We start from the raw sequence: 13,767 nt of genomic DNA on the forward strand, positions 1-13,767 counted from the left end.
CCTGCCTCTCTTTCTCTTTGCCAGCAGAGAAGGCGAAAGAGGAGGAAGAGGAAAAAGAGGCGCAGGCGAAAGGTTTTCGCTCTTGGCCGCTCCGCTCCCGAGGCTGCGTGGTGGCTTGCTGAAACACACTCGGAGTGATGAGCAACCGAGCGAGACGCGCTTTGGGTGGATTCACTTGGAGACTTGGACGTGGGTTCCCTGGTTGAGAAAACAGAGGCCTGGGCGCTCGCTCGGTTCGTGCGTCGGATGATCTTCGGTTTCAAGAAGATGGCGCTGCAAGGCGGTCTCAGTGGAGTGGGGTCGCTGTGTCTTCCACCACAGGTTTCGATTGTTTGCAGTATGTCGATCCGCTTGTTCGATACCGTTTCCCAATATGACCCCAAACGAGATTTTAGGTTGCGCTTATTCGTGTGGGGGGAGCGAGAAGTGGCTGGAGATATCGATAGTTGTCAACGAGAGATTGCGAGATGCGGACTGCGGAATGTCGAAACGAGCGTGGGAATTGTGCGGTTCGACTCTAGTCATAACCGAACGGCGCTCTTGCGCTCTGACAGACACGGCCCAGCCAAGCAGCAGGAGAAAGGGGTTGGGAGCGAGCGGCGGGGGAGGACACAAGTCGGAGTCTCTCTGTTGTCTTCGGGCTTCGTCACTTTCGTCACTGACCGCCAGAATATCTCGGCCGGCCCTCACTCAACCAACTCGGGGGGTGATATCAAACCGGCGCCAAGATTGCTTGCATGGCCGCTCGATTTTTCTTTTTCGCATGGTTTAGCCGGTTGTGTCTGTCAATCCTCCCTCCATCCATCCATGATCGCCACAGAAAGAGAGGGAGATCTCTTTGTGCCACACCCTTGGCGCCGTGCCGCAGTCGCGTTAGGAATGTGCGTGGATGGATGGCGACCGTTGCATGTGTTGTTCGCGGCTGTGTACCCGTAATTGGAGGTGTCTCGACCAATCCGCGTTATCGATGGGAGGGTCACGTGAGCGCAGTCGCGTTGTGTGCGGTCAGGGTTAGGGTTAGGGTTACGATGTCGCGTTGGGTTTTGCGCTGCGGCAGTGGAGTTCGCGGGAGGGGGCCAGACTCGATTTATGTACGAAACTGACCTATCTTCGTACTTTTTCGTCTCCCCATTGTTAAACCTGTAACCTCGTCGTCGCATCTGTCCATGTTGTATTCGCAAACGATATATCTATATACTCAACCGTCCAACCTGTGACAAAACTCGACCACCATGCACTGATGTTGGAACTTGCATCCATGAACTTACTGAAAATTGGTGCCGTGCCGTACAAATACTCGTTGCCTCAAAAACCTCGGTGCGGAACCCATTCATGTCGAATTCGAAAACGCACAGGTGGTCGAAAAAATACCGCCAAGCGATGGTGCGGGACGCCAACGCCATGTGGGACGCAAAAGACGGCGAAGCCACAGGGACAGAAACCCTTGGAACTGAACAGGAGCCAGACTCCGCCGACCTGTTCGGGCCCCTGAAATCAAGCGAGAGCGGTGGGAAGGGAGGCGGAATTCTAGATCTCGACGATTTACCTCCCGCAGAGCCGTATGATTCCGCAACGACACCACCAGCATCGGGCGGCACAGCTAGTTTGTTTCAGCCCGGTGCGGCGTCAATGTCGAACAAAGACAGGACGGCCCGGAGGTCGTCGATGAGCACGGGAACGTTTGGGGCTGGCCGCCACTTCATCGCATCCGAGCTCGACGCAGCGTTGGCTGATATGGATGAGGCTGAAGGTGACGGCGGTGGGGCAGATGCACAAGCACGTCGGAGCAGCAACGACATGGATTCGACAGCGACGCCTGGCACCAATGTCTCGTCGACGGGAGTGTCGCGGCGACATTCTCACGAGTCGCAAACGAGCTGTGAGGGGACCGCGTCGTTGAGCAGTAATGAGAGCAATGCGAGCAATCTGCATACCAGTTGGGCCACTCCGGGGCTAAAGCCGTCGTTGAAGGCGCGGAGAGGTACTATGGCGAACGTGCCGGCGATGGCGCACAAGGCGCCGTTTATTGGCAAGCCCCCATCGCTTGGTGATGCTGGCAGCGGTCCGACAGCAGCTGGGCCGTGGGCGCTTCCAAAGGCGCCATTCCCGAATCCGGACGCAAGCACCACCAGAAACTCCGCGAAAGGGCCGTCTTCATCGCCAAAGCCTTCGCGCAAAGTTCGTTTCTCCGAAATCGTGACGACCATCGCGGCAGAAACCGACCAAGAGAGTGGCGACAGCGACGAGAGCCGCGACTCCGGGTCCGCAGATCCCAACCAACAAGCACAGTCCCGTTCATTACTTCAGGCCAAACCGTCCAATCCGTCCCTCGCCTCCTCAGCAGACACGTTGAACTCCACGGGGAAGCCGGCAGGCAAAATGCGAGCGCCAAAGGGTGCGAAAGCGGCTGCAGCCATCACAGCAGCCGCCGCACTGGCAGTTGTAGCAGAGCCCGTAGTAGGCGGGAAGGGGTTACTCATCCGGCCTAGGAACTCAGATCGAGACTCTGATGTGGAATCGTATCAGTCGGATGAGTCGGATCGCGAGCAGGCTGTTAAGGGAAGACGAAAGTCGCAGGCGGTGCGGAGATTGACGAAGGTGTTTCGGAAGGCCTTCCCTGTCCGTACGGGTGCCGTTGCTGCTGCCGGCGCGCCAACACCGACGCCGGTTGTACCTGGGGAAGAAAACAAGCTGAACGTTGCCGCCGTGCATGCGACGTGATATCTGCTGCAGTCTTAACTACCAACGGGAGGGCGATTCTGCCAAGTTGCATTCACCGCCTTTTGTCTGCTCTGCCTCCATGGCCGGCACCTGGAACGCCCCATCTCATCCGAAATGGTGTAGATCACCTTCCTTCTTTACTCCTTCATCTGTGCACTTTATCTTTCTTTGACTTCTTTTTGCTTGATTGGGGAGTAGACCTCCCCATCTTTGATAATATGATTTTTTTGGACCATCATGTCGGACTTCCAAGTGTTGTAACCGCCAAACGGGGCAATGGCGGAGGCTGCGATATGGCGTCGAGAGAGGTACATTGTGCAGCAAGACCTTACAGCGCTTGCCAATGTGTTAAAAGGGAGCAATATTTGGGACGGAGGAAACATGAATAGAAGCATTCAGAAGAGACATCCTTGGTTACCCACACAAATCATATTCGAATTCAAAGAATATACAGAAGACACAAACGATCAACGCCATACATCACAAGAAAGCCAAAGAGAAACAGAGACTAAATCATACAAGGAAGCCCCAAGAACAAATACGCCCCATCAAAAGACCGCCCCCGGTATATGAGCCTGCACGAGCCTGCATAAGGAAAGGGGAACACTACATCACATTATATCGCATGCGACACCTCACAAGTACTGGTCATGCGGCAACTTGACATCCTTCGGGATCATGACATTATCAATGACCTGGATCGCGCCGTTGCGGGCGAGTCCGTCGGTGAAGGAGATGCGGGCCTCGCCGTCGTTGATGGTGAAGTGGTAGCGACGGACATCGTGGTGGCCGCCGTGCTCTTCGTCGTGCTTGCGGCGGTGGGAGAAGATGGACGACCATTCGCGGTCGGTGTCCTCGTCTTCGTCGCCGCGGCCGCGGTCTTGGCGGTGCTTGGCGCGGATGGTCACGGTTTGGCCTTCGAAGGTCTTAAGCTCTGGTTGGAGGAAGAGGAAGGAAACAAACGATATCAGTAAGAGGAATTGGGACGAGGTTGATTGAAGAAGATGCGCAAGTATGTGAAATCAGAGCACAAGTAGATACTCACGAAGCTCCTTCTTCTGCATCATATCAGTCGAGTAAGCCACGTCCGTCGCAACGTGGTACTTGATAATCTTCTTCAAATCCGTCAAACCCTGGCACGTGGGTTGCTCATAATCGCCGCCCTTGCCGCCCTTGCCTTTCTCACCGCCTTGGCGCTGACCGACGCAAGAGAAAAGGTACTTGAGGTTCTCGAAGCCGACGTTCTTCCATGCGCGGTTGGACGGCGCAAAGACCGTGACGCCGTGGTGCTGGTCCAGCTTGTCGGCGAGCTCGGTGCGCTCGAGGGCAGCGAGGAAGGTGGAGAATTCGGTGGGCAGGGTGTAGAGCATCTCGGTGGCGTGGCGCGGCGGGTGCAGGACGTTGTCGATGGCATGGATGCGCCCATTTTCGGCTTCGAGGTCTTTTTCGACGATGCGGGCGTGCATGTTCTATGGTTGGGAGTGGGAGGGAAGAGAGAGCTGGTCAGCGAATGGAAGATGACATAGGACAGGAGCTGGCATCGAGCAAAAGCCACCAACGAACACATCATAAAGACAGAAAGCAAGTCACTCACCAGCCAAACATCCCCAGCAAACCTGAATACCCTCACCCTCTGATGACGATCGCCCAACTCCCTCAACCTCAAGTTCGTCGGAATCAAGGCCCCGGCATGAAGCGCATCGCCCGCAATCTGAGAGTCAGGGGCAATGTGGTACTTCAACGCCTGACGGATCCACTCTTCCTTGTCCTCGTCATCGTAAGCGCGACGGTTGCGCCACTCGTCCTCAAAGCGCTTGAAGGCCTCGTTGGTGGGTGCGAAGACGGTGGTTTCCTTGTCGCGATTGTCGAGGTCGTCGCGGAGACCGCGCTCGCGTTCGAGGACTTGGACAAAGCGGCTGAAGCGTTTGTCGTCGCGGAGGCGGTCGACTGTGGGAGTGAGAAGAAAAAGAAAGGTGTGATGAGTGATGAGCGACGCACGAGACCCCTTTCGCATGCACCAGCCAGTTTGAAGAATTCGCACTTACCAATAGTGCCACCACCCTCACCGCCCTTTCTACCACCGCTCAAGCTCCTGCCGCCATCGTTCTCATACTGCGAGACGAAGGTGCCAAAGCCGGGAGCGGCTAAGGCCGAGGAAGCGAGAAGGAGGATCGAGAAAATCTTCATGTTGGATTTTGGGTTTGTGATGAAGGTTTACTGGATGTTGAGTGCTTGTCTGATGCTTTGAGATGTGGATGCAGTGCGATTGATGGATGGGTGGCGAGAAGAGGGGAGGTGGATGTGGGCTGCCTCTTTTATAGACGGGATCAAAACAGGCGTCTGCCCACTGCTGCTCTCGAAGCGCTGTGCGTCTCGAGGCGGGGCGGGGGAATGCCATCCATCTCCTCGGAAATCATCCTGTTACCTACGAACTCGATCTATCTCCATCAAAGATCAGTGGCATCTGGCCTTGCTCCATTGCGTGCTCGCTCCTACGGGGAGAGAGAGGGAGAGGCCGGATGACAGCCGTTCACATCCAACATCCTCCTTGTGCGTCGGGCTGGAAGGTCCCACAAAACAAGTCTTGGATATCCCTTCCGTCACAAAACGATTCATTTGGCACATCCCCCGTTTCTCGTGGTATATTCCGAAATCCCAGAATGCAAACTCCGCTGAAAAAAAAGGGAGATGCATCGCGTGGTGTGTGGTGTATCGGGGGAAGGATGTTTTTTGACGTGTCGAGTGACGGCAACTGGGGGGCGGTTCTGGTCTTACGTGCGCGCTGTCACTGTCAATTCGCAAGGAAAGTGTGGGGAGGGACGTGAGGCGTATAGTTGCGTTCCCTCCATCCGGGATTGGATCCTTTGGCACATTTGACGTATCCTATGTCGAATAACCCGTGTGCACCACCAAATAATATAGGATATCAATGCATCGCCAGTGAACGAAGCATTGTCACAAAAACCTGATCAACGCTTTGTGCTATGCACATCCGTTTCGCAAACCATGCCCTCTGACCGAAAGGATATCCTTGAAGATTGCGTGCTCGTATTCCGCTCCTCTAATGATGCTGAGCCTCATCTCCGCAGATGTCTCAGCCCGCCATGGGCGTTTACCGGGGACAAATGAGGAAGGAAGGGCGGACCACGTTGCCGACCGAGGACGAGTGAGTGAGGAGAGGCTGCATCTCCACGTTACATTGATACCCGAGGCCGAGGCGTCATTGTCTTCATTGCGGTCACGGCGTAAGGGGGGCCACATTGTTTGGGGCTGGAAGTGGTCGGATGTCCGAGACATCGATTCTCGCAACACGCCTCTCCACACTTTACAAAACGACCTGTCACTGGCCATCACCCTATGTGCGGGGGTGAACATTCTCACAATTCAGAGGGGCTTGCCAATCACAGTAACGATGACCTGCTCATGCCACACCATGATGAATGTACGACGCAAATGGGGATGGAAAAACAGAAACGGAAGGAACACCAGGAATAAAGGAACGGAATGAAGGCGTGCAAAGTGGGCGATAATGAACCAATTACAATTTTACCGAAGGAATGCGAGTGGATTTGGATGCCACTGACACTTGCCTTTAGGGCCACTGACAGGTTCCTAGCGATGCAAATGGATGGTTGAAGGCGAACGAGACGAGGTTGGTTTTCGACTGACAGGCGTTGCGAGTTGACGTTTTGGGACTGACAGTTATTGACAGGGAGCGCGTGTGTCATCATTAAGACAGCAAATCATGTGACCTCACATGCACTCTAACGACTTGTGAGTCGCTAACGAGCAACGTGGAATGACGGGTGGCCAAAACCACTGAGAAAAAATCTGCTTCTCTTCCCATCCCAGATCCGCACCGTGAACGAGCCAACGCCCATCGCACGCAACCCGCAATTATCATCCATAGACAGATGATATGATATGCAGCATGAAAGACTTTCCCCTACGGCCCTACCCATGCGTCCGGTATGATGTGTCTCTCGCAACTTTTCCATCCGCGTAATTTGTCATTTCCCATCCTCCGTCCTGCACTTTTGAAAGTGAAAGGTCACGTTTGCGGTGTTTCTCTTTCTCGAAAATTTTAGTCCCAAAACATCAAAGCCCCATCCCCACACCGTCACCGACTCACTGACGTGATGCTCCGCAGCTCGCCCACTTTTTCTATGTCGTGAACGGTGGGGTGGGGTGGAGGGAAGTCCGTGAGGAGGTGCTTGTTGTAGTTGTTAGATTTAATCTATAGTATTGTTGGAGACTTGGTGGGCTGCGCCGGACGGCGCTCTTCGAGGTTAAAGGGGGAAGCCTCACTGGAAGCGTCGGATCGATAGGGTGTCGGATTCCGAGATCCGTAGGGTACCGGGATTTGATTGATGGATGCGGTGGGTGACGATCCTCACGGTGATATGGCGGGGTGTTGTTTCGTTTGGCCGACTCGGGTTGGGGCAAACTCCATCTCATCGTCAGAGGTGATGGAGGGTCGGGTGTCGGAAATTGCGAGATATCATACAATGGTCATCAGAATCAGTTAGATATCATATGATATCGCAGATAATGGTAGTCGTGGCGGAGACGACGTGGCTGCTTTGTGCCGCATTGTCCTTTGGGTTAGAATTGGCGATTCGACGACGGGCTTCTAGACCAAATCTTGCTTATGCCTGGGATACGCCTCTTCGCGAAACTTGCGCTTCTTTGCTGGACCGGGGCCTGAGGCGTGTCCAGGCAAGGTTTTGTGGTAAGGCTGGCGCCGGACAATTGGGCCGCAAAAGGATTGAAGATACCGAATAATCAACCCATGGAGGCGCTCTAAGTTTTCGGCAAAACGTTTGGGAAACATTTTCACGAAATTCAATACCCGTACTGTACACAGCGTCCCCTTCATCAACACCCTCGCCGCAGCCGGGAGAGATTTCGAAAAATCAGTGATACATCGGTTGGTGCTGTTAGCGAGCATTTGAGGTTTGGCGTGCAACGCGAGAAATACCATGTTGTGTTTTAACAGATGCTGATTCATGGTTGGCCATCGGGCGTTGTGGGCAATGGACATCATGGGATTCACGACGGCTGGTTTTATCTACGTTTAGTTGGTTTTCCTGAGTCCCGCTGGCGTACCATCGGTGCCTGATGCCTGTGATGCATCACGGACCTGATACAAATTCGTACGTTGATGGATCGGTGATGGCGGGTTGAGAGATGAGATGTTAGATATGATTAGGATGAGATTAAGACGGAGGGCGAACGATGTGCGTTGTTGATTCCTCGCAGACTTCCTATCGAGGAAGTAACTGCGGAGGGGCGTACATACTGTACAGTAGACGGAGCGAGGACCACCGCCGGCCGAGACCGCCGATGCCGAAGGAGCGTGAAAAAGCACAGGGAAGAGGCGTTTTGCCGGAGGGAGGGGGGCGAGGTCTGCTTGTTTAGCCGAAGTTTGCGCGTTTTGCGCCTGATTTAGTTTAGCGAGTCTAAGACGAAAGTGAGAAAAGGGCGATGCGCTGAATTAGGCGGGGGCATGAGATACAACTCCCCTGATGGCTACTACCGCTCTGATCCCTCCCCGTTGGGGCGTTGGCCAAACCGTCGTCAGCTTCCTGCACGCTTTTTGCTGGTCACTCAGGGCCAAAAAGGACGCATAACGAGACACCATACAACGCACAGACATGGCCGCAATCTTCCGGTACGGGAGCGACTGACTGGCTACTGCCTGAGACTGACTGGGCCGTACACTGACCGACAGTGAGAAGGCGAAGCATAGCGGCTGGCCCGTTTCCAAATTGCAACAACACGTCCGCAACAGGGCTGGTCGTCAGAAATTCTTCCTTCATAATCGTGGTCGTGGGAAAATCGTCCTTGTACCGACCAACTTCGCTCAACGCAACCAGATAACATTCCCAGCGAGCGGACAAGCAAGCGCTAGTCTGCTTCGTGTTTGCAGCGTCAGGCATCGCGAACAGTCTCGCCCAGCAATTGCCGAATAACGGGGCGTGGGGAAAGACCAGAAACCACAGGCGGAAAGCCAAGGAACATCGCATAGGCTCGCCCATAATGGACAACGCATACGGGCACCGTTCCCCAGTGACGTCGATGCAACAGGAATCACCACTCGCTGAATACGCAACTCCGCATATCAGTGGCATCATGTCGCATTCCCACGAAGTTCGACCACCGGTTGGTCTCGCGGCATTCCCAGAAGCGAACGTGAGTGCCAGTTCTCCGGCAGAGCAAATTGCCGCTGGGCAGTTCATGCAACAGGACGGATACGTTCAGCAGCAACAACAGTCGTACCGGGACATCCGCCCTCAACAACAGCAACAGCAACAGCACAGTCACGCTTCTTCGGGGCAAAGCAGGAGCAGGACCGCGAACTCTACTTCGACGCCGAATCAATGCGCAAATTGTGGTACCCTGTCAACGCCGTTATGGAGGAGAGGATCTAATGGGGAGACAATATGCAATGCTTGTGGTGAGTGAGAGAACTTGGCACATCGCGGTGGAGACCGATCCTATGATATTGGTGCCCATATAGAAATGTTCATGTCTAATATGCTACCATCGTACATAGGTCTCTACTTGAAAGCTCGTCACACATATCGCCCGCAACACATGAAGAAGCGAAGGCTTTCCAGCAACAACAGCAGTACAAGCATTGTAGGCGAAGAATCTCGACAACCTCAGAGTGGCCAGCGCATATTGCAGCAGAAGCATAGTCGATCACCGTCATCAGCTCTGGCAGGCTCCAGCGATCGCATTTCCCAATACCAGGCAGACGTGCATGCACCACCCGCAAACCTCGTGAACCATCTCACTCTCACGAAGCAGCATCTGGCGACATCTGCTCCTTCGCTGCCCACCCCACCAGACGACGGCAGACACGCGTCGAAGCCAATGCTCCCTCCAAGATCTATCTCGCAGTTCGACCCTCACTTGCCATATATATCGTTCGCCGGCAGGCCGGCGAACCCCTCTTCGCATCCATCTCAACACCACCGCGTCGCCTCCTACGACGATGCACGCGTCTACAAGCACGAACGACAACACGATATACCCTCACCGCGCATGCAGACACAAAATCGCGCACATAAAGACCCGCATTCGCTCGAACACTATCCCGAGACGTTCACCGCTCTGAGACCCGAACCTGGATTCGGCGCTGGACCGGCGCCGAAAAAGCGACGTACGAAAAGCGAATCGTTTCCTCAGTATCCGGACGGAAAATCATCGCACTCGCCTAATGCCCTTACACACCCCCGCATCCAAGCATCACAACTACATCACCATCATCGTTCATCGTCGGCGTACATTATACCAAACCATCCAGGTCTAGCGGAACTATCTCACCGCCGCTCAGTGTCAACATCATCACCGAACATCGTTAGAGCTCATAGTGGAGGCAACAGCAGTAGCAGGGGAACTACAGTAAACCCACCACCGGAAGTGCACTGCATCAACTGCGACACGACCTCCACTCCTTTATGGCGTCGAGACGACAAAGGCAACGCGATATGCAATGCGTGTGGGCTGTACTATAGGTTACACAACACCAACCGGCCTGTGACGATGAGCAGGGCGGTGATCAAGAGAAGGAAGAGGACGGTGCATGGGGACGTTGCGGCGCCTCAGCCACCTGCGGAGGTGCCTGCGGTAATGGCGGCGGCTATGGAAGCAAGACATGCCCAGACGGGCCCGAGTGCAGGGCACGGCTCGGCGATGGATGTGAGGCATGCGCTGATGGAAAATGCAGGGAACGAGCAGCAATTTTTACTAGCACACCAGCAGCATGAGCATGCACCGTCCGGCGGAAACGTCAAAATCCACGCCGTGCACAGACGCAACCCATCCTACACTCTTCCCCGACCCATCATTCCACCGTCTTTCCCGCAACCCACCGGCTTGAGCTCACTCGCCATGGGCGGTACCTCCCACATCTCCTCAACACTCGAGCCCACCCAACACCAGCCCTCAACAACGTCACCACACGGCTACCTCCCACCACCCACCCTCCCACCCCTCGAATCCTTCGACCCGCATTTCCACACCTCCCCACCCGGCAACCTCGTCCTCCCACCGCTGAGAACACTCATTCTGGGCGGTGGCGGGATGGACGGCACAGAGCAACACCATCGTCGACATTCACCACCTTCACCCTTACGCCTCCACCGCAGTTTCCATGCACCCGAGGGGACAAGCGCGCTGGCGTCGGAGGGGAACTTCGAAGGGCGAGCGCGCTATGGTGGGTTTGAGTATGCGCACGCGTCAGCGAACGGGGCGATGTCATATTCGTCGCCTAAGCCTGCACGATCGCCGAACAAGGAGATGAAGGTAGAGGCACTCATGGACATGGATGTCGATACTGTCAATGCTATCCACACAAACACAAACACCGCGCGCCCTGGAAGCGCATCGCCACACGGCGCGATGATCTCCCTCCCTTCCATCACCGAAGCGTTTGACTCCTTCCGTCACGCCTCCCCACCACACGTCTCGTCAGCGAAAGACCTCCTGCATCGCGTGGAGAATATGCGCGTGTCGGGTGGTGACGTGAATGTACTCTACAACCAACACGAGCACCAAACAGCGAGGCCACTCCATCGCCACGACTCATCAGGCTCACCGATATCAGTCTCAGGTTCTTCACCGCATTCGTTGAGGAAGTCACCCACCTCGCCGAAGAGAGAAGAATGTGCGTCGGATGCGGAGATGAGCGCTACGCATGCGTTGATGGTTTTGGCTAAGGGTGGGCGGTAGACAGATAGGGGATTATGCACACACATGGTCGCTCCCGATTTTGCATAGGCGGCGGCGTAACTCCCTTTCCGCGTAACTCTCCCATATGCGCTGTGGTTTTTCAACCTACCCACTTCCTTACCCTTACTTAATACCATTATTACCAATAAAATTACCTTGATGTGTTACGACTTACAATAGCTTGGTGATTTAACACGTCGAGGAACGAGATGAGGCGTAAAACGTTCGGTTTGACGTTTGATGTACAGTGGTATCACATCAAAAAAACAACCCAAAACATCGAAGCCCGGTTAGCTCAATCGGCAGAGCGTGAGGCTCTTAACCTCAAGGTTGCGGGTTCGACCCCCGCATCGGGCTTTCTTTTTCGTGGTCTCGCCTTCGGGTCTCTTTTTGGGTCTGTTTGTTGCATAGAGCAAATTTTGCATGGGAGGTGCTTTTGCTAGGGAGTGAAAGCCGGATTTAAATCGGAGACGGAGGCGCAAGTGCACGTGACAGCCGTGAACGCGTCCAAAACGCGTTCACGTCACGGAAGTGACAAACCCCGAAAACCGCCACAACCATTGCAAAAGATAACAGTGTGTGAATGGCGCACATTCTATTACGCTCTGAGATCAATATGTGTATGTATGAGTAGCCAGCAGCAAGCCCAGCGCATCGCAACGCAGATTCTCCATAACGTTGCGCTGGTCCGTCTGTTCATTTGTCAACGGCTCGCTTCTAGCTTTCCATTCTCCAACTTCTAAATCTACCTTCACCCAACATTTGCATTCGGCAAACCGGCAACGTGGGGCGGACGAGGCGACGGAGTACCTGTTTTTCCCAGGCTATGGTCCGCCACATTCTCGGACTAATTTGTACTCATCCGTTTTGCCTTTCCCCGGTCAGATAGACTTGTCGGTTCTGATGCCCGTCTTGCTTGCCGGGGTTCGTATGGTCACCTTTCGTTGATTTTCTTTAGGAATTCCAATCTCTTCCTCCGGTTGGCCGATTGCCTTCTCGACGCCCTGCACGTGGTGGAACTCTTCGCTCTGTTCCGCCATTACACGATCCTTCTGGAACTGAGGTTCCCTGTGCCTTTTTGCCTCGACCTTCCACGTAGACAGCCATCCCTCGTCATCAGGAAGGTCGAAGCCCTCTGTCTGGTGGGCGTTCCACAAATTACAGATCCATGCATAACGTTCCGCTGTTAGAACACCCGGCGTTGGTACGAGCGTGCCTAAATCCCAGATGTGCGCTATCGACATTGTTTGAGGCCATCTGGGGACAGGTATTCCTCAGAACATCCGTCGTACGTCCAAGGGTATGGCTTTATCTTCCAAATGTTCGGCATGTGGGCGTCGAAACTCAGCTATACGCGAATCCTCAGAAAGTCCATCGCGTCCGGAGACGTGCGGTTTCGTGTTTAGTGGTTCGAAGTTGACGTGGTGTTCACAGCTCTCTTCTTCGTGAATTCTCAGAACACTCGACGTACGCGTGTGTAAATGCCTTGCGAGTCGTGGAGCTGAGTAAAGCGGTCGAAAGTGTGGGGCGCCGGGGTGGGCGAATGCAAATTCTCTTTTTGATGTTGGTTAGAGAGGATTCACTGTTTTGTTCTTCCGCCAGCACTGTCATGTCTGAGATTCGAATTTGTCGCTCGTCGCTTGCTTTGCATGAACCGTCGAGTGAGAATGTCTGATTGATTGGCGGGTAAAGCCCTTCCACATCGCGGGCTTCCACAGCGGGAATGGTACTACTGGTTCCCGATGATTGACCATAGCCACTCTTCGATCGCCATTCGTCTTCGACACCTTTGACCAAGATCACTCCACGTCAGATCGCCCGTAACCCTCCACAAGCGTTACTTCTTCTCAGTCAAGACAGGTTCCAAAAGGTCGAAAAAGCCATCGGCCTACGCACGCATTGATGGCGCCGTCGCTTAGGAGACCGCGGCGCCGGTACATTCCACTTGTCCCGGATAGTTGGCTAACTGTCAGGATGTTAAGTGGAATTCGGGACCGCCCCCGGCCGTCAAGCGTTGAGCTCATGATCATTGTAGTTCAGGGATTGCCAAAGTTTCTCTTTCCGCTTGGGCCATCCTCAGGACACCATCTAATGTGTGTTGATGTTCCCGTCCACAATGACTGCGGGGTACTTCCATGCTTCTTCAATTTCCCTCTGGTTCTTCCTCCGAAGGACCCAGGTGCCCCAGTATGCGTGGAACGCCCGTTGCTTGCCATCGACTTTCGAGGTCTAAACGGCAAAAGTCCAGGACTCGCGTGTAAACCGATTGCGCTGCGTCCAGATTCAGGGTTGCGGCGCAGGGTC

The 13,767-nt window shown here is 54.4% G+C and overlaps 4 protein-coding genes and 1 non-coding gene across 5 annotated transcripts; 3 read left to right on the forward strand and 2 right to left on the reverse strand.

Annotated features, from left to right (window-relative positions):
- Positions 1 to 1,081: 1,081 nt before the first annotated feature.
- Positions 1,082 to 3,126, forward strand: EV422DRAFT_542324 (uncharacterized protein). Its single transcript, XM_053071266.1, has one exon. The coding sequence runs from the start codon at positions 1,333 to 1,335 to the stop codon at positions 2,719 to 2,721; it is 1,389 nt and encodes a 462-aa protein (XP_052922267.1). The 5' UTR covers positions 1,082 to 1,332; the 3' UTR covers positions 2,722 to 3,126.
- EV422DRAFT_231465 (uncharacterized protein) lies at positions 2,801 to 3,244 on the reverse strand. Its single transcript, XM_053065554.1, has one exon. The coding sequence runs from the start codon at positions 3,114 to 3,116 to the stop codon at positions 2,880 to 2,882; it is 237 nt and encodes a 78-aa protein (XP_052922268.1). The 5' UTR covers positions 3,117 to 3,244; the 3' UTR covers positions 2,801 to 2,879.
- Positions 2,860 to 4,908, reverse strand: EV422DRAFT_604983 (FAS1 domain-containing protein; the record flags this gene model as incomplete). The annotated part of the gene is made up of 4 exons (XM_053073768.1): positions 2,860 to 3,655; positions 3,767 to 4,190; positions 4,316 to 4,668; positions 4,767 to 4,908. The coding sequence occupies 4 exons, from the start codon at positions 4,906 to 4,908 to the stop codon at positions 3,357 to 3,359; spliced, it is 1,218 nt and encodes a 405-aa protein (XP_052922269.1). The 3' UTR covers positions 2,860 to 3,356.
- A 4,053-nt stretch (positions 4,909 to 8,961) lies between these two features.
- Positions 8,962 to 10,308, forward strand: EV422DRAFT_500275 (uncharacterized protein; the record flags this gene model as incomplete). Its single annotated transcript, XM_053068126.1, has 3 exons — positions 8,962 to 9,181; positions 9,281 to 9,434; positions 10,125 to 10,308. Coding segments are annotated over 3 exons (558 nt in total), but the record flags the coding sequence as incomplete, so codon positions are not given.
- Positions 10,309 to 11,747: 1,439 nt separating this feature from the next.
- On the forward strand, positions 11,748 to 11,820 carry EV422DRAFT_t125. Its single transcript has one exon. It is a non-coding gene; the product is annotated as a tRNA-Lys (tRNA).
- The last annotated feature ends 1,947 nt before the right edge of the window (positions 11,821 to 13,767 follow it).

The sequence above is a fragment of the Fimicolochytrium jonesii genome (assembly GCF_025526975.1).
Source record: "Fimicolochytrium jonesii strain JEL569 chromosome Unknown EV422scaffold_29, whole genome shotgun sequence".
Classification (NCBI taxonomy): Eukaryota; Fungi; Chytridiomycota; class Chytridiomycetes; order Spizellomycetales; family Powellomycetaceae; genus Fimicolochytrium; species Fimicolochytrium jonesii.

Coding starts and splice junctions, on each gene's coding strand:
- EV422DRAFT_231465 (XM_053065554.1), bottom strand. CDS start 3,116: ATGCTTCTATTCATGTTTCCTCCGTCCCAAATATTGCTCCCTTTTAAC.
- EV422DRAFT_542324 (XM_053071266.1), top strand. CDS start 1,333: ATGTCGAATTCGAAAACGCACAGGTGGTCGAAAAAATACCGCCAAGCG.